The 23,327-nt window shown below is 47.7% G+C and overlaps 1 protein-coding gene across 1 annotated transcript in view; it reads left to right on the plus strand.

Moving 5' to 3' along the window:
• Positions 1–4,736: 4,736 nt before the first annotated feature.
• The window catches only part of rin3 (Ras and Rab interactor 3), a 29,969-nt gene continuing 11,378 nt past the window's right edge, over positions 4,737–23,327 (plus strand). Inside the window, exons 1-12 of the mRNA XM_085441427.1 lie at positions 4,737–5,106; positions 11,757–12,261; positions 13,425–13,539; positions 13,613–13,685; positions 13,853–13,944; positions 18,918–19,956; positions 21,171–21,351; positions 21,446–21,617; positions 21,785–21,906; positions 22,087–22,273; positions 22,558–22,689; positions 22,773–22,939. Coding sequence (XP_085297553.1) covers positions 5,072–5,106; positions 11,757–12,261; positions 13,425–13,539; positions 13,613–13,685; positions 13,853–13,944; positions 18,918–19,956; positions 21,171–21,351; positions 21,446–21,617; positions 21,785–21,906; positions 22,087–22,273; positions 22,558–22,689; positions 22,773–22,939 — 2,820 coding nt within the window. The 5' untranslated portion in view covers positions 4,737–5,071. The remainder of the gene's footprint in view (positions 5,107–11,756; positions 12,262–13,424; positions 13,540–13,612; positions 13,686–13,852; positions 13,945–18,917; positions 19,957–21,170; positions 21,352–21,445; positions 21,618–21,784; positions 21,907–22,086; positions 22,274–22,557; positions 22,690–22,772; positions 22,940–23,327) is intronic.

A 23,327-nucleotide genomic window follows, 5' to 3' on the forward strand; every position in this document is an offset into this window, starting at 1 on the left:
GACATAATGCACGCCTGCACCTGTGTGCTACGACAGGTACGCGCTCTGCACGCGCTCTGTTTGGTTCCATTTTATGCTGAATGAATAGAACAGGAAATGTTCACCATGTTTGGGCAAAATAAAAATTAAATAACACACATTAATAAATGGAAAAGAGCCACCCACAGCAACACAAATTTCCTCCACTAAAGAAGAAAATGTCAGCATGCTACCCACGCGCTTTGATTGACAAGTGAGCTCAAGAGATCAGAAACGCGCCGCAGTCACACTTTAAAACCACTGCCAAGGCTCCACAGTCCACTTTAGTAAAAGCTTTTCCTCCCAGGAAGCTGCTCTGCTGGATGTTCATATTAGATGTGGATAATTTCAAATAATGAAATTGCTGCGAGTGCAAGCGGGAGTTTTGACTCTTCCATCCACTGTTCCCTCGAAGCTGAGCACGTGAGCACCGCTGACACAGTCTCCCCGCACAGAAAATCAGCAAAATAAAATAAATACATGTATTTACTTTAATTCCAATTCAGGCTGGATGATTGTATGTGTGGGGAGACCGTGTCAGCAGTGCGCGATTGCTCACGCGCTCAGCTTAGAGGGAACATTGCTTCCATCTGTATGATGTCATAGAAGGGGCGTGTCGTTAATATGGTCATCACGGAGGCCTATAGAGGTTTGAACCATCGGTTACCAGGGAAACATTATTATTCCCTGACTGGTTGGCGACTGGTTGGTGAGTGGTTGGTGAGTGGTTGCTGGAGTTTGCTGTGAAATCATTGGCTAAAACCAGAGGTCTCTGTAGTTTGCATGGACGGTAACTTCTACCTTCCTTTAGCATGTCCAGAAACACGGCACGAGATTGATTGACCATGGTCTACAGCCAATCAGGACGCAGAACAAAAAACAGAACAACAAAAAAAACCATGCTAAATTGCAGTGGTGCAACGGATCAAAAACGTCACGGTTCGGATCAGTTTTTGGATCAGCATCCAAACATCATCAATTCAATTCAATTTTATTTATAAAGAACCAAATCACAACAGCAGTCGCCTCAAGGTGCTTTATATTGTAAGGTAGACCCTACAATAATACACACCGGTCATTATATCGCACTCCGCTGTGATACAATGAGCTGTCACGGTCACGTAGCTTTCTGTTGACCGTGACAGCTCCACCCATTTGTAGTAGTTAGAGCAACAGAAGATGCCTGGGACAGTTCAGCCATAACTTTAAACTTTTCCCGCTCATACATGCTTGGAACGATCTTGCCACTAAAGTGGACGCAAACGACATATCATAGCGTGGCTCAAGCACGTTCATCACAGTTTAAACCCCTTGTTTTGCACAACAGAATACGGCCTCCCGTCTGCAGCTAAACACCCCAACAGCTTCTGTAATAGCTTTAGCCAGTTGGACTGGGCAGCAAAGGGCTGCTTAAATACCGCAAACTCCTCTGCTCCTGCACTTGGACCGCTAGCGCTGGCCAGAACTATCGCTTGACAGACCCACCACGCCACCATAAACATACTTTTTTTTCTTCTTTTTCGAATCCTCGGATCACGTGCGTACCGAACCGTGGAGTGGGATCGGTTCGGATTACGGATCAACCGCGATCCGCTGCACCACTACCAAATTGCAAAAAAAAAATCTGTGAAACAGTGAAAGGTGAACCACATTATAGTGACCGCTGCATAACAAAATATTTAAAAGTTAAAAACTTTTTTTAAAAGTTTCTTTTGAAGTTTGCTGTTTCAGTCGGGTAAGAACTTTTACTCTGAAGCTGGTTTTTGTCATTTTTCATGGAAAACAGTTTCATGACTGCTCGGCTGTTATTAGCAAATGTTTTCAGATAAGTCAGTGTCTGCCACACTGACTGTGGGCTACCAAACCATCACAAAGGAGGTTTTTGGTGCCACTGATACTACCCAACAATCACTCACCATCTGGTTGAGTAATATACACTCTTCACCTGTTAGGATCATGTGACCCAAAGCACACAACTCTGGCTGTGTGAGGGGGGAGCCAATCAGAAGATCAAAAAGCTTCCTCTGGTCTCAACTTTTGAGAGAGAGGGTGAGGAGGGGCTCAGAGTAGACCGCTACTCCTCAAAGGAGCCAGCTGAGGAGGTTCAGGTGTCTCCTTGATGCCTCGTGTCCATATTGGCTGAAAACTCCTCACTGCCCCTTTAGAAGAGCTGGAGGAAGTGGGTGGGGAGACGGAGGCCTGAGCATCCCTGCATGGATGGATGGATGGAGTACTTTCCCGAATCCATTACTGCAGCAAGGCTATTTAGGCTCACTTAGTATTTAGCCAGTGGATGGTTCTGAAAGCCAACAAGAGCCCTCACTGCACAGTCGAACACTGAGGCAGTAGTTAACATACATTAGAATGATTTCATTTATTCTCTGGAGGGAAAATCTTTTCTAAAAACGTATTTCATTAAAACTGGGCCAGTCGTCTCTGTGACGCTCGTGTGATTGACACACAGACTGACTCACACTCGTCTTTATTATTATGCTGGCTTGCAATGTGAGCTCGAGCGGTGTTGACTCTGCGTGTCTGCTGAGACAAGATGGACAGAAACATTCGTCTGTGTGAGAGCAGCCTGTAAATCTGTGTGCACACCGCACAGCTGGGCTTCATAAGAGGAACATCTGTGAGAGCATGAAGCCCCGGCACAAAGTGTGAGGAGCTTAGTGCTTCTCTATATTCAGATCTACACCTTTACGTGAAGTTGTCAGTCTCCCAAAAGTCATAACTGAGGAACTGTGAGGGCAGCAGTAGCAGGGAGCATTAGCTGATAACTCCACCCTCACATCCAAATATGGCCATTTCCTGAAACACAAAAACAACACGGCAGCATCCAAAACACGACCTCTGAATCTTAAAAATCAGGCTCCAGAAACCAAAGACAGCAGCACGCACCTTTTAGATACAGTCTTTGTCATGTTACATATTCCAGCGGTGCTTTATTCGCTCTGTCAGTCACGTCTTTCTCCGTCTGGAACAAAAACCTCATGCTGTACAAACAGCTGATCCTCTCACTCTTTCACTCCTTCCACGTCATCTGTAGAAAATGTTGAAACGCCGTCAAATCCTGCAGCCGGCTCCCAGTAAACAAATGAATCACCTAAATCAAACGCTTGGCTGCCATTTCAGCTGAAACAGAACACAGATAAAAGACGAGGTTCGAAATCTATTCAGACTCATCCCAGCAGGCCTCTGGGGCAGCATATGGTGGCCTGTAACTGACACATATACTACAATCATGCTTTCACTGTGAGAACAGCCAGGCACAGCAAAGAGCCAGCATGAATGTCTTACAAAATATATCACATTACATCCATTATGATATATGGCACGTCCAAGCTTCGATGAACAGGAGGTGATCTGAGAAATGCATGTGCAGTAATTTATGCACAGAAAGACCCTCACATGCCTCGTTCGATGCTCCAATCAGGGATCTTCTCTGCAGCATTAATCAGTTTTCACTTAGTCTGTGATTTTTCCACAGACTGTAAATGCAAGATGGACGTTCAGTTCTGAAACCAGCAACCGTAAAGCCGTCTGAGCTCAGCTGATCAGGACGCTCATTTTCTCACAAACCTCAATACAATCAGACTTCAGAGGAGGCGCCCCCTGCTGGGCGTTACAGAGAGAAGGTTTGAGGCCCTGAGCTTATAGCTGGTCTCCGGAGCTGATCTGTACTTTTTAAATGTTCGCATTTCATGCAGCTCACCAGAAAAATCAGTGAGAGGTGGTAAAATCGTTCAGGTCAGCCTTCAGTCTGAGGTCAGGTCTGTTTTGGCGTCGGCAGCGTGATTAAACGGTGGTGAAGGCGAGCGTTACCGTGGTCACAGTGGGCCTTAATGAGCCCCGCTCCCTGCTGCTCGAGCAGCCGAGGATAAAAACAGCCAGCTGAAAATGACCGAGCGTGACTCTTGGTGTTTCTGTAATGAGGTTTCCTGGTTTCATCCCAAGTGAATGTTGTGGGCCGCAGCGCCCTCTGGTGGATGCTCACTGATGCTGACGATGTAGTGTGAAGTCAGCTTCTCACCTGGTTTTTCATGTGAGTAGTGGAGGCTGTCGGAGTGAAAAATGATCACACAGGAAGCAGCTGCACACTCACCACACATGAATGCACCATGTACGTGTGTGTGTGTGTGTGTGTGTGTGTGTGTGTGTGTGCGTGTGACCACATATGCATGTCCACCATGCACCCTTAAAGTTTTACAGTAAGTGCAGCCATCAGAGCAGCAGTGGGGGGTTAGACCTATAGCGTCTGTAGCTTCTGCACACGCTGCAGAGTTTCTGATTAACATCAACGCTCACTCTGCAGCTCTGTCTCCCAAAACTGCAAACATGAAGTCTTCCTGCCACACACACTTTAATTTGAGCTATCAGTCCAATCTTAATAGTTTCTTTGGGCAGGAATGTCTTCAGAGGGAGAGATTATACATGAGAGAAGAGATAAGCTCAGACAGGAGTAGGTGTAGAGAAGCAAAAGCAGAGTTTCTATTGTAAATGTGAGCAGGGAGTAGGAGGAGGAAGAGGAGGAGGAGGAGAACGGGGTCAACAACCCAAAAAAAAACAAAACAGTGACGCCTGCAGGAAACATGAAGTCCAGCATTCCAGAGTTTGAGCGGAGAGCATCTGGAAAAGTTTAAAAGTAGAGAGGGGAGGGGAGAAGGGACATGGAGGAGGCAGGGTTGTGTTTCCAAAAGATGTAAAAATGCAGAAATTCAAAGGTCTGATTGAGCAGCCGAGTTGAGAAAGAGCAGGATCAGCTGCAGAGCGCTGAAGCAAAGAGAGTGTGTCACAAGCTAAGAAGAGGCAGAGCAGGGGAAGTCTGACCAAAGTGCTCGGCCTCTTCCTGCCTCACGAACGGCTCAGGAAGTCGAGGCTTAAACACAGGGGAGGGCCGACACAGGAACACATTTTCCCCTTTGCCTTGTAGTTTCTCCTTATTCAGGCCTGCTCAGATCAACAGGAGGAGGAAAGAAGGGGGCAAAGAGGAGGCGGGGTTTTCGATGGAGCTGAGAGAGACGGAGCAGTCAAACAGTCAGTCGCCGCCGTTATGATGGAGGCCAGCGTCGTTCCCCAGGACGCAGGGTGAGTCTAATGGGGGTCTGCGATGATATGTACGGGTGGAAAAAGCAGCGAGAGGCATTTTTGAGTGAGGGGTAAGGGGGATGGTGCTGCGGTTTCAGAGTGGAGGAGGGAGTCGGGGGTCGAAAGTCAGACAGGAAAAACAGATGTGATGACTCACTCGCTCATATTTAGGTCAGTGTCCTCCCAGAGCGGGGAAAATCCTGATTCTGTGCAGGATTGGAGTCTGTTTCCATACTTCCAGGGGAGAGTTAGAGAGGCCTGAGTTGATGTGAAGTGCTCCAAAAAGGCGCATTGACTGTTATCACATCTGAATGTCAGCTTAATGCTTCAGGATTTAACTTAAATGAAAAAGTCTTCAGTAGTGAGCGTAAGGACAAAAACCTTCCCTCATGGAGCATTTCTGAGGTTTACTGAGAGGAACGATTATTGCTTGATTATTGAACGATTATTGCTCCTATTCCCGATTCTAAATTGGCTTGCTTAATTTGTCAAAGAATCAAAGACTTTGTGTAAACGATGGAAGTCGAAAGCACCAAAAGCTGCAGTTCTTCTAACGCCCACTAGAGGCTCCAGCAGAGGCTCCCGAGATAAAACGTCCAACTTTACAGCAGAAAGAAAGAAAAACTGTTTTGATCTCTTCCTTCCTATTTGACTTGTATGAAGGCTTAAAGTTTGCATTATTGGGGGTGTGGCCTCTTTGACTGACAGGTGGATGGTGACACAGGTGGCTGCAGCTGCTAGCGGTCTGCTAACTAGACCTCGCAACGTGTTTGTGCTGTTGGAGCATTTTTAATGACATCATCTGACCAATAATATGGCTGCTGTGAGGTTACTGTACTAACAGACCGTCCCCAAAGGTGGAGCTCCAGGTGTGGTGCACAGTGAAGTTCTAGGGTTTTGATTGGATGTTGTAGAGCACTAAATAGTAATCAGTCTGTGTGATGGTCTCATACAGTCTACAATCATGGCAGCCAGCACTCCCCCCTCGTTTCTAAAGATGATTTTTCAAACTGAGGAGTCCAAAAACAACGGCTGGCTATGTCCATCTTTTATATACAGGCTATGTTTAAACCCGCATTCTGTGTAATGTCCAGCAGGGGGCGACTTCTCTGGCTGTGAAAAGAAGTCATTGTAAATGAGTGTCCTGCTCTGTGGCATTCGTTTCTCACTCAGCTCGCCTGTGTCCAAATCACTACTAGGGCTGGGCCATATTATACCGTTCACGGTAATACCGGTATAATGTTAGGCAACGATAGGAAAATGAAATATCGCGATAGAATGGGAGTAAAACGCACATGCGCAGTGCCTTTGTTTTCATACGCACATGGCCGATTGTTGAGTGAAACAGATGAACCAGAATTGGTTTGTAAAAATGGTGCAACTTCCGTGATGTGGAACTGGTTTGGTGTTTGTCCGTCAGATACACAACAAAGCACATTTTTTGCAGAACATGCAAGCGGCCGTTGTTATTGTCGTATTTGTCGGACTAAGATGCTCTTAAATCTGGGAGTAATCTGGGTCCTAAACTCCGTAAACTTCAGGTCAAACAACACTGCAGCATCACTTAGAGTTAAAAACTGTCTAAATTCTTTCATCTTTAATAAAACGATCAGCATTGCTGCTTTACCAGGTGTAACTATAAAGTTTAACTTCCAGGCATCCATGAAAACTAAAGTTATTACATTTAACGGAGTTAGAAGTTAGCAGGAAGCTAGCGGAAGTTAGCTCGCTAGTTACCTAAGCATGATATTGCATGTTCTGACTGAGAGATTTCTGAAAAAATCCAAACGTACAGCTCTGCTATCACTTCCAACATAAATGAAGACAGGAAACTAAACAGCAGTGACGTTTGTAGGGTTACTGAAGTTGGGCTAGCTGGTATATAATGATGTGCTACGTGATCGCTAGCGACACAGCTATGTTAGCATAACATAAACAGTGAAGCTGGAGGACGAACACTAACACTTTTCCACTTAGAAAAGTTAACGTGAAGGTTCTTCATGGTTAGAGACAAATGCAATCGCATGGCAGGATGCTGTAAACGGACCAAACTTCAGTCAGGAGAACAACTGAGATAATCCATCCACAATACGAGGTTAGTCATTAATATACTGCAACAACATGGGAATAGAGCAGCTGCCAGAGAATTCAACATTAATGAAACAATGGTACAGAAGTGGAGGAAGCAAGAAGAATGAGTTTAATAAAGTTTGATTTATCTGACTGCTTTGTTTCGCTTAATGTGCCTTATAATCCCGTGCACCTTATGGTCTGAAAAATGCGTACTGCACACTGCAGTTTAATGTTGCAAAGCACCTCTTTTTAACTTCAGTGGATATTATACGTGGTTATGCTCAGGATATGTCAGCCCATTTCTACTGGAAATGCCTTTTGGTTAAACTTTCAGCAAGGAATTTGCATTTGCACTGTTACATTTTTATAAAGCTTTAATGTACATAAAAACCAGCTTCTTGTTTAAGTGAAAATAAATGGAAGGTTGTCTTTTTGCGCTAGTAATGTTGTGGAGTTGTATTTTGTCTCGCATCAATTATATCGTCGGTTATATCGTTATCGCAAATTTTCAAATATATATCGTGATAAATATTTTTGGCCATATCGCCCTGCTCTAATCACTACGTTATCGAGGCCGCAGGGCGGCAGGGAGCGCGAGTGTTGTTGTGCTGAAGGCTCAGTCACCGCAGAGTCAGCGGCGGGTGAAGTATTGTGCTGCTTTACTACGCTGCAGTATCACTTCTTCATTTAAAACTCCTCGGGGATAAAAGGCCCAGATAACTCATGTATGAGATGTAAAAGTGGATGCTTACACATCACAGGACTGTTACTGAAACCTGCAGAGCTCACATGTGACTGCTTCATTTCAGCAAAAACTGCAGTGGAGTAAAAACTGATGCAGTAACTGTAAAAGTCTAAGTCCACCCGTCCATCCTCTCCTTACGTTGGTCGTGGGGGCAGCAGGGGGCTCCCTCTGGGGCACAGACCTCTTTTGCTGCTTTTCTTGTCTTCGTGTTTTTGGTCAGTGAAACAATCTATAAGGCCTGACCTGCAGTGACAGGCTGCTGTCAGACCTACACCATCACCTGCACGTCCATATCTTTAAACAAGCATAAATAACCAACACAGCGTTTAGCTGTGAGTTTATAAGTGAGTTATAGTTTCTTCTTTCTTGGCATTTGATCCGTCTGCGGCTGCAGGAGCAGGTCACAGATGCCTGTCATCGTCTTCACAAGCTTTTATTATTTATGTACGGGCCGGTCCTTATTAGCACTCAGGGCACTTTTTACTCTCCATACAAACTACACCAACACTCTCATGCACCGGGGGCAGCTCAGGGGTCAGTGCCCTGCTCAAGGATACTTCAGCACGCAGACTGGAGGAGCCAGGGATCGAACTACCGCCCCACCCGTTTACTCATTGACAGACTTTAGTGGTTGAACACTTTTCAGCCTGATGATCCTGAGGCAGCACATGTGAACCAGCCTAACAACCATGAAAGACAGGAAGTATCAGAGGCCGCCCTGCTGGCTGTGAAGCGTTGCGCAGGAAGTGACAACCTTCCCGTGCAGTCAGGCTGAGTTCAGCGTGTCCAGCTCAGACAGCACAGACACTCCGATACAGGTGCCGATGGAGTCCTGCTTGGTGGTGTTTAATCGTCCAACATCTGACGACCGGATGTTGGCGTGGAGCGCCACACGGACACCCTCACCCCCGTGATCGCTTTCGTGTTGCTACGCCCCCCAAATGTTCCTCCTTTGAACAGGTTGAGCACAGATCGGGACCGTAACCATTCCACTTGTATGACATCACCACCCAGACTGCATTGCAACGTGAACCACAGCAGAGCACGAGTGAAGGCACTGCTTCATGTTTAATAGAGTCAGAGCAGACCGAGCGTGGACTTTAAACCTGTGTCAGGTAAAGACGCACCTCAGCGACGTGATGGGTGTAGGCCGTTTCTAACGTCTCCTCCGCTGGAATCAAAGGTGGAGTAAATGTGCGTGCGTGGTGTTTCCATGCAGCTCAGCAAACATGAATCAAACACAGGATGTCTGCTTCTGGTCACAGCTTGAAAATTCAGCTGACTGAACGATTTATTGTGCCGCCTGTCTTCCTGTGAGCAGACGGGCACTTATGGCCGTTGGACTTAGTCACATGATTTCATCAGCCTGAAATCCACTGAAGACACGTCTCAGTGGAATCAACTGGCTCTTTTTGTAAGAACAGCTGAGAGACGGATGGCACCGAAGCCCCGGCAGCTCCTTTTAGACGCCGTCCCTCTCAGGACCTCCTCCAGCTTTTCCTGGAGACAGTTAAGTGACGCAATCTCTCCACTGTGTCCCGGCTTTCCCCGAGATTCCCAAAGGAACGTAGGTCGGCCGCTACATCACCTGCATGCTGTGCACAATCACAGACCGGTTCAGGGTCCACAACCCTAAAGACACTTTCATCCACGCTGCACCTCCATGAGCTCGTCCTCAAGTGACACTTGGGCACCAAACAGGTCTAATTAAAGACCACCCCCGTGTGTAACAGCTGCTTTAAACACAAACACGAGGAGCTCAAGAACAACACCTTACGTCACTCTGCTGTCAGCAATCTGCTGTAATTTACAATCACCGGCACTCTTTGCGTTGCAGAGGGAGAAGTGAGCAGAGGAAGCCATAAAGCAAACATATTAACGCTCGCTGATGGCGCCACTCTCAGCTGAGAGCCTTTGTTATCTACGGGCCACAAACAGCACTTCAAACTTAGCTACAGAGACAAACGTAAGTTAGCATGACCGTGCTGTAACATACTGCTAGCAAGTACTCGTCTATTTAAAGCCAAACCACCAGACCACTGATAAGGCAGAGGTAACTCAGACTGCAGCAAAGGTAAATAAAGGCTGCAGCCTGCAGCGTGCAGGTGCATGCTGGGATTTTAATAGAACAACACAGGAGGCCCCGACTGATGGGGGGAGGGGGGAAGGGTCCAGGTGACCCTGACCCCTCAGGGGGTCAACGACAGGAAACAGATCTTCTTCTTATATGTGGCGAACTGCAAGAGGAACAACACAAGTGTTGTGAAAGTGTTTCTTTTCATGTTTTTTGGTGTCATCTGGACCGCTGAGTGAGTCACCTGTCAGGTAGCAACACACACACCTGGAAACCCAACGTCCACCTGTCCGGCACCTGTCTGACTCACCTGGCAGGTAAAGCCGGGTAGATGCAAACACTGCAGGCGGGCCGTGCATTCACCTCACAACACGATCAGAAGAACTGATGGAAACGATGTGCAGCCATCAGTGGCGGACTACCTTCAACACCAACCTGCTATTTTGTTCTCTGTTTGGTAACCACAGGACTAGACGAACTGACCACAGACTTCCTCTAACAGCATTGCGCTATTAACTCACTGTGTTCACCAGGTGATGATGAGGAGCAGCTCACTGACACACAGACACACGGCGCCCTGCTGCCCGTGTGTCAGGCTGGGGGAGGAGACGTCTCAAACACGCCTGTGCTCCTGCTGGACCAGCTTTTACCGTTTCATAGCCTTAAAAAGCCAAACTGGTGACCCCGTGACCCCTAGAGGCCATGCTGTAATGTCAGATGATGTAATGTAAATAAATCACTTGCCCTGACAAACCCCAGAGACCGCTCTCATCAGCTGCTGTTGTCCTGTGCTCCGGTTTCTGATGCACCGCTAACATCTGTGTGGTTTCCAGGCTGCTGCGAGCGAGGAGCTCTGAGCGCTGCAGCCGCGGCGAGTGAAGAAGACTTAGATTCAATTAGTCTTTATCGTCTCTCTAAGGCTTAAACGCCTCAGCTGAAGCAACGGGATCTCATTTTCAGCTTTCTGAGGATGCTTCACCTCTCACCTGATGAGCTCTAGCATCCTTCTGTGGTTGGCACCTCGGAGGCGGACCTGAAACTCACCACGCGACGCACAAAGACTTCACACCTTAGGTCACATGACTCAGACAACAACACACCCCGGGCCTTGACAGGCACAGGATGAGTCAGTGATACCACGACCTTGACATCAGACTTCACCTCCTAACATCCACCTGGTCACCAGCACAGCTTGCGTTAGCATCCATCCATGTTCCAGCCCTCGCTCATGCAGGGAGACCCTACCTGGGGTAAACTGGCCTCAACAACATACCTGCAGGGTCCCTCAGGTGTCTTTATCACCACCTTAAATCAACCACGGCAGACACAAAGTGCTGCACACGACACTGAAAAAATAAAACAATTATAATACAAATGAAACCAGACTCAGGAGCTGGTCACGTGACCTGGGAGCTCCGTCAGGGATCACAGAGGGGCGGTAGGAGTCGTCCCAGCAGCAGCACGTGGCGCTCGGTGATAGTTCAGCTCGTGTTTGAGGCCCGCTCCGCCGTCTGGATGCTTTCTGAGTCGGCTGCACTGGTGTTAAGTCAGATGTTTAACTCCGCCCCTTTGAAGCCGGCGATGATGCCAGCCATTATGAAATCTGCAGCAGCAGCAGGTGTGTTTTAAAAGGCGGGGCCTGGGCCCAGCGGGTGGGCCATCCTCTCAGTGTGGTTAAAGTCCGAGCAGCTGATCACAGGAAACATCACCGGCCAGCTGTCAATCTGTTTATTGACCTTTGACCTTTTCTCTTTGCAGCCCTGTGACAGGACCACTTGACCCGCCCCCCCCCCTGCCTCCGCCCTCGCTGCCCTCCCACCCGCCGCCCCGGCCATGTCGGCCCAAACCTCCACCTTCTGCAGTCAGGAACTCCCATCTCCCCTCTCGACCTCCTCTGCCTCCAGCCACCCCTCCGTCCCTCCCTCCCCCTCTCCCTCCGGTCCACGCACCTCCTCCCTTATCTTTGCCTCCCCCTCTCTCACCTTCCCCTGTCCCCACTCCTGCTCCTCCCCTGCTGTCCTCTGTCTCCTCTGATCTGACGCCCACTTTCTCTCCTCCCCCTCTTCCTGCTCCTTTATCTCCTACACTCCCACCCCCCTCCTCTTCTTCCTCCCCCCCTCCCACCCCTGTGTTCCCACCAGCCTCACCGGCTCCTCCGGTGCTGAGCTCGGTGGACCGGCTGGTCGGGAGCACCTCCGTGTGGCGGCCCGAAGGACTCAGCCGAGAGCAAACCGCCAGGATACTGGAGGAGGAGCCAGCCGGGGTGAGACACACACACACACACACACACACACACACACACACACACACACACACACACACACACACACACACACACACACACACACACAGGTATCCCCTCTATAATGGGCCCTATTTACAGGGTAAATATCCTTTACTCTGATGGAAATACGTCATCATCTCCTTTTTTCGTTTACCTGTAGACGCGTGCATGCACAGAAAGTTTGAATCAACAGCAGAAATGTGAAACATGTTTAACAGGTTTAAAGCTGTTAAAACGCAGAAACGAGGGCCTGATATCAGACACCATCACAAAGTCTTTACCTCTGACTCACATCTGGAAACCAAACAAACCTACGAAGAGCAATTTACGTCTTCACGCGTGGCGACTCAGCAGGAAGTCATTGTTGTGTTAGAGCTGGGAATAATGACACTGAAGTGGTGACTGCTCCCTGATTTTCCTCTTCCCTTTAATAAATAAAGACATTTACATCACAGACTGATGCAGAAAATCTGCAGACGGGTTCAAAACTTCACCAAATGAAGGAAATGAAGTTTCTGGTGTTGCTGGAGGAACCTCGGAGATCCCCTCTGACATGAACATACAGCCAACCCATCTCATTTCCTGCTCGACCAGCTCTGATTTGCATTTAGCTTTTGTGCTGGATTGAGCAAATATGACGGGTTACAGGAGCCAGGCTCTGATCATAACTCACAAATCATTTGGTTATATGGACCTTTCTTCATTTTCCACACCTGCGTCAGTGTGTGAATGTGTGGATGACTGAATGTAGTGTAAAGCGCTATACAAATACAGGCCATTTACCATTTTCCATCTTTCATTCACTTGAAAGCTACCGTTTCACAGTAGAGATAACATCTAATATCTATTATAAACATATTTAATAATTAGCATATATCAAATAGCAAATCTGAGCAGTGGAGCAGAAGATTGTGTGGTTGGTTTGAGATGGAATGACTTCACATCCAGGTGAATCACAGCTGCATGTTTGTTTTTATGGGACCTGTTAAATTTGTGAGACGCTGACATGTGAGAGCGTCCTCAGACTTGTGCTGACGCTCGCGCTGTGAGTCATACAGCTGTGCGCTTCTAAAAGAGGAGGCAGCTTCTTATTGTACATCACATGACCTCAGACTCAAAACCACACTCGCTGGTGTCTGCAGGCTTTCCTGGTGCGCAGCACAGAGGACAACGACGTTGCGACGCTATCGGTACGGCTGCCTGACGAGCAGGGGGCGCCGCTCGTACGCGACATGAAGATCCAACAACACAAGACGTGTAGGTGCTGCTTCAGAAAGTACACACATTCACACAAAGGAGGAAGCCATTCATTCTTCTCTGTCTCCCCCAGTCGTCCACTTGGAGGGCTCCTCTCTGGTCTTTGATGACATCTTCAAACTCATCTCCTTCTACTTCCACAGCAGGTAACACAAACACACCTGCAGCAGCACGCAGGACATCGCACAACACACACACTGTAAAAACAAGCCTGCGGTGCTCGCAGTATCCACACACTCACATTCACATACATGTGCACACTCTTTCAATACCTGCTTCATTCAACCTTCTCCCAACTCGATCCAAAAATCAGGGACATCCTGGCCGTCCCGCTGAGGTCACCCACGGCCATTACCACGGCAACTAAGAGAGAGGAGCTGGAGAGCATTGCTGCTATGGGTGCAGGTAAAATAATTAACTCATCAGGTTATTAAAGTTGTCAAATTATCACTGAGGCAAACATCAGCATTCACCATACAGTGTAAATGTATGCTATGTCTTCTGATGATGCTGCCTAAGGGAAGCATGTATAATGTAAACAGAATTGGTCCTAGCACTGAACCCTGTGGAACTCCATAATTAACCTCAGTGTGTGAAGAGGACTCTCCATTTACATGAACAAATTGGAGTCTATTAGATAGATATGATACAAACCACTGCAGTGCAGTACCTGTAATACCTACAGCATGTTCTAATCGCTCTAATAGGATATTATGGTCGACAGTATCGAATGCTGCACTGAGGTCTAGCAGGACAAGCACAGAGATGAGTCCACTGTCAGAGGCCATAAGAAGATCATTTGTAACCTTCACTAAAGCTGTTTCTGTGCTGTGATGAGCTCTGAAACCTGACTGAAACTCTTCAAATAAGTCTGTGAAGGTTCTCAGTCATCCAGGTCATTGTAGTCAAAGGAGCTTGCAAAGAAAAGCGTCTGGACTTCTATAAGTTGCTTGAAGACGTTTCACCTCTCATCCGAGAAGCTTCTTCAGTTCTAAGGTCAAATGGTGGAGAGTCCCAGATATAAACCTAGTGGGAGTGACCCCCCACAGAGGGACAAAAGGACCCCCTGATGATCCTCTAATCGCCTGAGCCAAGGTGTGAAACTGGGTGTGGGTCCCAATCAGCCAGAGTTTCGGGTGAGCTCATTGCGAAACCTGGCCCCACCTTATCATGCGAATTCCTGAGGTCAGATGGCCCAGGATGTGAGTGGGCGTTAAGGCGTCTGGGAAGGGATCTCAAAACTGGATTATAGATGGCAGAGAGTTGGTGTCGTAAACCCCCGCCTCTGTTCAAAGATGGTCGCTCACAGTGGACATAGATGGCTTCTTTCACTCCTCTTTCAAACCATCTGTTCTCTCTGTCCAAAATGTGAACATTGGCATCCTCGAAAGAGTGACCTTTATCCTTAAGATGCAGATGGACTGCTGAGTCTTGTCCTGTGGAGGTGGCTCTTCTGTGTTGTGCCATGCGCTTGTGAAGTGGCTGTTTGGTCTCTCCAATGTCCAGACACCAGCGAGGGAGGATAAGAAGGACAGACGCAACAACATTGTCATCCCCTATGTAGCCGGTGTATTAGAGAAACTCAGGAGAGTTTTCTCCAAGCATGACATCCCAGTGTATTTCAGACCCAGCAACACGCTCAGACAGAAACTGGTTCACCCGAAAGACAAAACGCCAAAACACAAACTTAACAATGTGGTGTATGCTGTACAGTGCAGCGAGGAATGCCCAGACCTCTACATTGGAGAGACCAAACAGCCACTTCACAAGCGCATGGCACAACATAGAAGAGCCACCTCCACAGGACAAGACTCAGCAGTCCATCTGCATCTTAAGGATAAAGGTCACTCTTTCGAGGATGCCAATGTTCACATTTTGGACAGAGAGGACAGATGGTTTGAAAGAGGAGTGAAAGAAGCCATCTATGTCCACTGTGAGCGACCATCTTTGAACAGAGGCGGGGGTTTACGACACCAACTCTCTGCCATCTATAATCCAGTTTTGAGTTCCCTTCCCAGACGCCTTAACGCCCACTCACATCCTGGGCCATCTGACCTCAGGAATTCGCATGATAAGGTGGGGCCAGGTTTCACAATGAGCTCACCCGAAACTCTGGCTGATTGGGACCCACGCCCAGTTTCACACCTTGGCTCAGGCGATTAGAGGATCATCAGGGGGTCCTTTTGTCCCTCTGTGGGGGGTCACTCCCACTAGGTTTATATCTGGGACTCTCCACCATTTGACCTTAGAACTGAAGAAGCTTCTCGGATGAGAGGTGAAACGTCTTCAAGCAACTTATAGAAGTCCAGACGCTTTTCTTTGCAAGCTCCTTTGACCTCTTCAAATAAACCATTCCTCTGCAGATGATCTGTTAGCTGTTTGACAACTACTCTTTCAAGGATGTTTGATATGAAAGGAAGGTTGGAGATTGGCCTATAATTAGCTAAGACTGCTGGGTCTAGAGATGCTTTTTAAGTAAAGGTTTAACTACAGCCAGCTTGAAGGCCTGTGGTACATAGCTGATTATTAGAGATTATTATTATTAGTAGTAGTATTATTATTAGAGATAGATAGAGAGTCTAACTTAACATCGATGGTACTAAGAGTAGCTGTAGATAATATTACATCTGTGGGATGATTATTGGTCATTTTTTTCTCTAATGATAAAAATTTTATTTGTGAAGAAGTTCATGAAGTCATTACTAGTTAACGTTAAAGGGATTGTTGGCTCAAAAGAGCTCTGACTTTTTGTCAGCCTGGCTACAGTGCTGAAGAGAAACCTGGGGTTGTTCTTATTTTCTTCAATCAGTGATGAATAGTATTTAAATGTTCTGGCTTTGCGGAGGGCTTTCTTATAAAGCAGCAAACTATTTCTCCAGGCTAAATGATGATCCTCTAAATTTGTGACACGCCATTTCCTCTCCAGATTACGAGTCATCTGCTTTAGGGTACGTGTTTGAGAATTATACCACGGAGTCAGGTACTTCTGATTAGAGACCTTAGTTTTCACAGGAGCTACAGTATCCAGAGTCGTACGTAGTGAGGAGGTGAAATTATTAACAAGATGATCGACCTCTGTTGGAGTAGCGTTCAGATAGCTGCTCTGCTCTGTGTTGGTACAGGGCATTGAAGATGATAACAGTGGGTGGATTATATTCTTAAACTTAGTTACAGCACTTTCAGAAAGACATCTACTGTGATAAAGTCTACTCTTCACTGCTGTGTAATCAAATATTGTAAATGTAAATGTTATCAGGAAATGATCAGACAGGAGAGGGTTTTCAGGAAACACCGTTAAATGTTCAGTTTCTATGCCATATCTTAAAACAAGATCTAGAGTGTGATTAAAGTGGTGGGTGGGTTCTTTTACAGTTTGAGAGAAGGCAATTGAGTCTAATAACAGATTAAATGCCATGTTGAGGCTGTCATTTTTAGCATCTACATGGATGTTAAAATCACCCACAATAATTATTTTATCTGAGCTCAGAACTAAATCAGATAAAAAGTCTGAGAAATCAGACAGAAACTCTGTGTAAGGCCCAGGTGGACGATAGATGATAACAAGTAAGACTGGTTTCTGAGTTTACAGCTGGGGTGGACGAGGCGAAGCATCAAGCTTTCAAATGAATTAAAAAGTGTCTGGGTCTTTGGTTGATTAATAGGCTGGTGTGAAAAATTGCTGCCACACCGCCCCCTCGGCCTGGGCTTCGAGATTTCTGGTAGTTAGAATGACTCGGGGGTGTTGATTCATTTAAACTAACATAATCATCCGGCTGCAACCAGGTTTCGGTAAGGCAGAGTAAATCAATTTGTTGATCAATTATTAAGTCATGTACTAACAGAGACTTGGAGGAGAGAGACCTAATATTTAATCATCCACATTTCACTGTTTTACTCTTTGGTTCAGATGTGGATACTGTATTGTTCTTTCTTTGTGTTTATGTTTAAGTTGTTTGTTGCTGGTTTTTAGTTTGTTTTTTGTCTGTTTGGGAGCTGACACAGTCTCTATGGAGATGGGTTTTGGGGGGGGGGGGGGGTAGCAGGAGGAGAGAAGCTGCAGAGAGGCGTGTAAGACTGCAACTCTGCTTCCTACTCCCAACTCAGGATAATCATATTTTGGGGGGTTTAATAAATTTGTCCATATTTCTAGAAATGAGAGCTGCTCCATCCAAAGTGGGATGGATGCCGTCTCTCCTAACAAGACCAGGTTTCCTCCAGAAGGTTTGCCAATTATCTATGAAGCCCACATCGTTTCTGGGACACCACTCAGACAGCCAGCAATTTAAGGAGAACATGCGGCTAAACATGTCACTCCTGGTCTGATTGGGGAGGGGACCAGAGAAAACTACATTGTTTTGGCAAAGTTGCACACGGATTCAATATTGATGTTAGTGACCTCCGATTGACGTAACCAGGTGTCATTACTGCCAACGTGAATTATGATTTTACTGAATTTATATTTAACCTTAGCCAGCAGTTTTAAATTTCCCTCAATGTCGCCTGCTCTGGCCCCTGGAAGACAATTGACTATGGTTGCTGGTGTCTCTAGCTTCACATGTCTGAGAACAGAATCACCAATTACCAGAGTTTGACCCCCGGCGGGTGTGTCGCAGAATGGGGAAAAATGGTTTAAGACTATGCTTCCTCCTCACCGTCACCCAGCCGCCCCCTTTCCCCAGCTGCTTGGGGTCTGCCGGGGAACAGCTAGCAGGGCCTACGCTATCTTCGGCTGCACCAGCTACAAGGGCCTGGCTAGCTACGGGTGAATGATGGGTGCAAAGCCGGGTCTCCAATTCAGTAATCCTGGCCTCCAGAGCTGCAAATATGCTGCATTTATTACAAGTATCATGTGAAGTAGCATTGGTGCTAACGAGTCAGCTATGAGCTAAGCTAAGCTAGCAAGACCCCAAAGACACAGTGAGTGAATACTGTTAATAAAATTAGCAGGTGAATCAAAAGAGAGTGTGCTTTGGATAACGCTCGGCAAACAATCCTCTCACCGCAACCAATCACAGCAGATGGCCCCGCCCCTCCCTGAGCCTGGTTCTGCTGGAGGTTTCTTCCTGTTAAAAGGGAGTTTTTCCTTCAAAGTGCTTGCTCATAGGGGGTCATATGATTGTTGGGTTTTTCTCTGTATGTACTATTGTAGGGTCTACCTTACAATAATACAGCACCTTGAGGCAACTTGCTGTGATTTGGTGCTGTATAAAAAAATTGTTTTGCATTGTGTTACACAAGAAATAAGTTTTCCTACGCTTTTAATGAAGCTTTTAGATATGCTACACAAAAACACCACTGTGTTGTAACAGGAAGAGGAAGTGATGATAATGATGGTGATGAAATCATGTAAATGGGAGTAACTCTTCTTTGCGTTGCAGATTTCTGGACGTCTGACCTGAACCGGCGAGCTGAGAATCAGGACCTGATGTTGGATCAGACCCACATGTATCTGTACGTGAACTCTGTTCCTGTGGAGGAGCGGCCCAGAGACACGAGCAAAGACCTGAGCCCCTCCTCCTCCACATCCAAACACAACATCAGCACCAATCAGAGCATCACCTCCTCCCTGCACAACGGAGAAGCCTCACAGAAGCCTAGCACGCAGGACAAAGGTCAAACCATAACAAGTTTTGAGCTTAAATATAAGCGCCCCCCACCCCGCCCCCCCAGTCTGGGCTCAGGGGCCGGGATGGGCCTCCTCTTCTCCCCTCCTCCCCCCTCGCCTGAGCCGCTGTCTTCTGCAACTCCTGAAGCTGAGAGAAAAGAGGAAGGAAGGGGAGGAGTAGTGGAGAGAGAAGGGAGGAAGTCAGCGTTGACATCACCTCACCCGTCGAGGCCTCCCGTCCCCCCGCAGGGCCGAGCTGCTCCCCCTCTGCCTCCTGCTCCTCTCTGTCGCACCTCTCCCTCCAGAAAAAGCTCTGAGCGAGAGGCTGGAGAAGGGACAGAGAGAGAGAAGGGACAAAATGCTGCAAAGAAAGCCGACAGAGAGGAGGGAGGAGAGCAGGGGGAGAAAAGGAGAAGTAAATCAGGTCTGCTGTTTGAGCAGGACAGCAAGGACCAGCACCAAGCGGCGGCGGAGGAGGAGGAGAAGGAGGGAGAAGGACAAGGCAAGGAGGAGGAGAAGGAGGACAAAGTGAGAGCCAGCCCACCGTGCCCCCCGCCGGGAAAGAAACCGTCCCGCCCAGTACCTCCACCGAGGAGGAAACCCACCTCACCCGACTCACCTGCGTCCCAGCACGTAGGAGCCAATCAGAGCGCTCCAATCAAAGTGCCCCTTCCATCCCCAGCACGGCGGCCGGATGTGTCGCTGTACTCGCCACAGGGGGGCGCTATTCTGGCAACCCAGCCCGACTCCAGCTCCACCAGCAGCACAGAAGAAGACATAGAGCTGAACCAGGAACTGGAGCAAAACCACAGGTACGCCTGAGCCCATCACCTGGGCCTGGCTGCATGCCTCCTACTGGTCACTGATGGAACTGCAACAAAAACAAAAGCATTTTCCCCGCAGACAGCAAACGTTAAAAACAAATCAGTTTCACTCTGTCGTGCATTTTGAGTTTAACCACTAACTGTTCCTCTGGGCCATCATTTACCGCCTCTTTCTCAGACCCCGCCTACATCCACCTGTGCACATGCACAGGTCATGGAGATCAGGAGGTCAGACAGGTGGCTGTGCCAGATGTTGCAAGTTTATGGTTCTGGAAGTTTTGGATCATAAATCTGTTCTCTGTCAAAATAAAACTTTGCTTTTATTGCGCTGGTTTGGTTTAAGCTTAAAGTTCAAAGTCCAAACAGGATGAGAACCACATGCTGCTGTGATTTATTCCACTGCCATGTAGAGTGGGTCTTAAACCGGACAGTAACCAGGCTGTGGCTGATATCAGCACAGCCAGACACCCAGAGGCTAGGCCAGCCGGGTCCATGGACTCGGCTGATAACACCAAGGTCAACTATTATCATCATGCAGTCAAGCTTCAATAGGCCAAAATGAAACTGCAGTCATTTACTATCTGGGTTTTGCACACAGCGCAGCCTCTGCTGACTGCACGGCGGGTGACTGCATGTTTACAGCTAACATCAGGAAGCAGAGGGTCCCAGCGCAGACCCCTGCTGCACACCACATCTGATCAGCGAAGCACAAAAACCTGCAGATACTTCTGAACAGGCTGAAGAACGAGATTAGCAACAAACATCCACCTTAAATGCAGCTGCAGCAGCTACAGATTTACAAGAATGTTGTGATAGAGTGGAGAGATGAGGCTTCCTCAGCTGGTCATCCTGTGGTTTCAGATTTTGTGCAGCTCCTTTCAGACCACAGCAGACTTTACGCGACATTTTTAACACGTTCTGAAACACTTCCGATCCCCCCGACAGACTCATGGTCTCAGGTTCTCAGGCTGCACACCTCTCTGTAAAGCTGACATCATCAAAGCTTCTGAGGTCAGTGTGGAAACCTATAAACACCACTCCTCTGTGCAGGATGTCTCAGTAAGGACTGGAGCTCGTAGTCTGCTGCACCATCATGCTGGTCAAAAGGAAATCGCAGTAAAGTGCAGAAAGTTTGTTCATGCAAGCGTCAGGTGTCGCACAGATACGGTGAGCTCAAACTAAAGGCTTTGCTTTCTTTCCAGCCGCCTGGCAGAGAGTCGCAGCCCCAAAGCAGCCGTCAGACGAACCTCCACCACTGTGATGTTGGACAAAGCCCGCTACCGTTTGTCAACCGTCCTCACCGGGCTCATCAGTCACGAGCGCCGCCTCACGCAGCGCATTGTGGAGCTCGCCAGGGACCCTTTCAGCTACTTTGGCAACTTGGTGAGTGCGCAGAGGCGGAAGCCTTCCACCCAAACCCTCAGCTCAGCCACGCGCCGCCTGGATGCCACGTCATGTGACCAGTCTGTGTGTTTAGGTGAAAGAGCACCGCGCCTTCACCCTGGAGACGATGTCGAGCCACTCGTCCTCCACTGAGATGCTGCAGGAGATCCGACAGATGATGACTCAGCTGAAGAGCTACCTGCTGCAGAGCACGGAGCTGCAGGCCATGCTGGAGCCGCAGCACCAGTACATACAGGACAAACTCGGTAACTCACAGCTTTTTATTTTTAGACTGCATTATGTGGAGGTCACACGGGGAAGTTTGAGCTCAGTCATTTCCTCGAACATCGCACAACGTCATCGTTTCTGTGGTTACGAAGAAATAAACGGTGACGTCAGCCGTTCTACTTTAACTCTGATCTTGTGCCTGCAGAGAGCATTGTGGAAGCTGCTCTGTGTAAGAGTGTCCTGAAGCCCTTGAAGGAGTCCATCTATCAGAGGCTGGAGAAGCTGCACACGGGCAACGGCGGCCTCAAACAGCTGGCCCAGAACCAGGTGGTGCAGCGAGCTGCCTCCATGAAATAAAACCTCGACCGTCACTCTTTTCTTTGAATTTTTAAAGTTTTTCACCTGTTTTTATCCTTCATGCATGCACCTGCAGGCCTGCTGCAGTCCCTGCGCAGCAGCAGGAGCGTCCTCTGCGATGCTGATGGTGTTTGTGTTCTTGTGTGTCAGTCTGTAGTCCTCGGCAGCACCACCACGGCGTTAGGAATTACCACGGCTGTCCCTGAGGCCTCGTCTATGGAGAAGATCAGCATCAAACTAAACAACCTCCATCAGGAGTATTCTCCTCAGAAGAAGATCGAGCAGCTGTTGAAGGCCTGCAAGATCATCTACGACTCCATGTCTATCAGCTGTCCAGGTCAGCATCGCCAGCTGTGCTTTAAGCCCCGCCCCCACATTATTAAACTACATGTACAGGAAAAAGTGCAGATTAATAAATATCTGGAGGTCAGCGTATAGTTATGTACCCTGCGGTTATCGAGCCTCAATCGCTCTGTTTCAAAACTGAGCCTGGTGAGCGAGGCGTGGAGTAACAAACATGCGACTGAGGCGCATCAGTGCGAACCAGCTGTGGAGAGCAGAGTAGCCCCCTGCTGACTGTAAGAATAAAGTGCAGGTTTAGATTTCCCTTTGTCCCTGCAGGGCGGTCCCATGGCGCTGATGATTTCCTGCCTGTGATGATGTACGTCCTGGCCCGGTCCAACCTGTGCGCCCTGCAGCTGGATGTAGAGTACATGATGGAGCTGATGGACCCGTCGCTAACGCTGGGAGAAGGTGCCAACCCACGCCGAAAATACTCACACACACTCATCTGTGTGCTGATCATGTCACTGAAATCACTGAGTGTGTGTGTGCAGGTTCCTATTACCTGACCACCACCTACGGGGCGCTGGAGCACATTAAGACATTTGACCAGCAGAGGTCAGCGACGCGCCAGCTCAGCAGAGAGGTCCAGGACTCGATCCACCGCTGGGAGAGACGGCGCACATTCAACCAGGAGCGCACGTCTCAGGGATCAATACGGGTATACACACACACACAGAGTAATATTTGTTTTTAAAAAAAATACAATTACAAAAACTGAAAATTTCAGTTTTAAAAAACTGAAATAAAATAAAATGATAGAGGCTTATCCTTCGTTTTGTTGTTGTTGAATCAGTAAAGTTTCCTGCCTGATGAGACGTTTATGAACTTGACTCTGCTTTCTAAAAGTTCATATTGTAATATTTGCACTGATATCTTAAATCTTGCCTCACAAATACAATATTCATTGAAATCATCTAAAACGAAAAAAACTAAAGTCTTAAACGAAGTAAAAGTAAATAGAATGAAAACAAAAGTGAAAAATCTATAAGAACTCTAATCAAGCAAATACGACTGTGTTTGTGTAATCAGAATACTCAAATAAAACA

Source organism: Copadichromis virginalis, linkage group LG19 (assembly GCF_057382275.1).
Source record: "Copadichromis virginalis isolate Kocher_CV1m ecotype Utaka linkage group LG19, C_Virginalis_male_GT1.1, whole genome shotgun sequence".
In the NCBI taxonomy this organism is placed as follows: Eukaryota; Metazoa; Chordata; class Actinopteri; order Cichliformes; family Cichlidae; genus Copadichromis; species Copadichromis virginalis.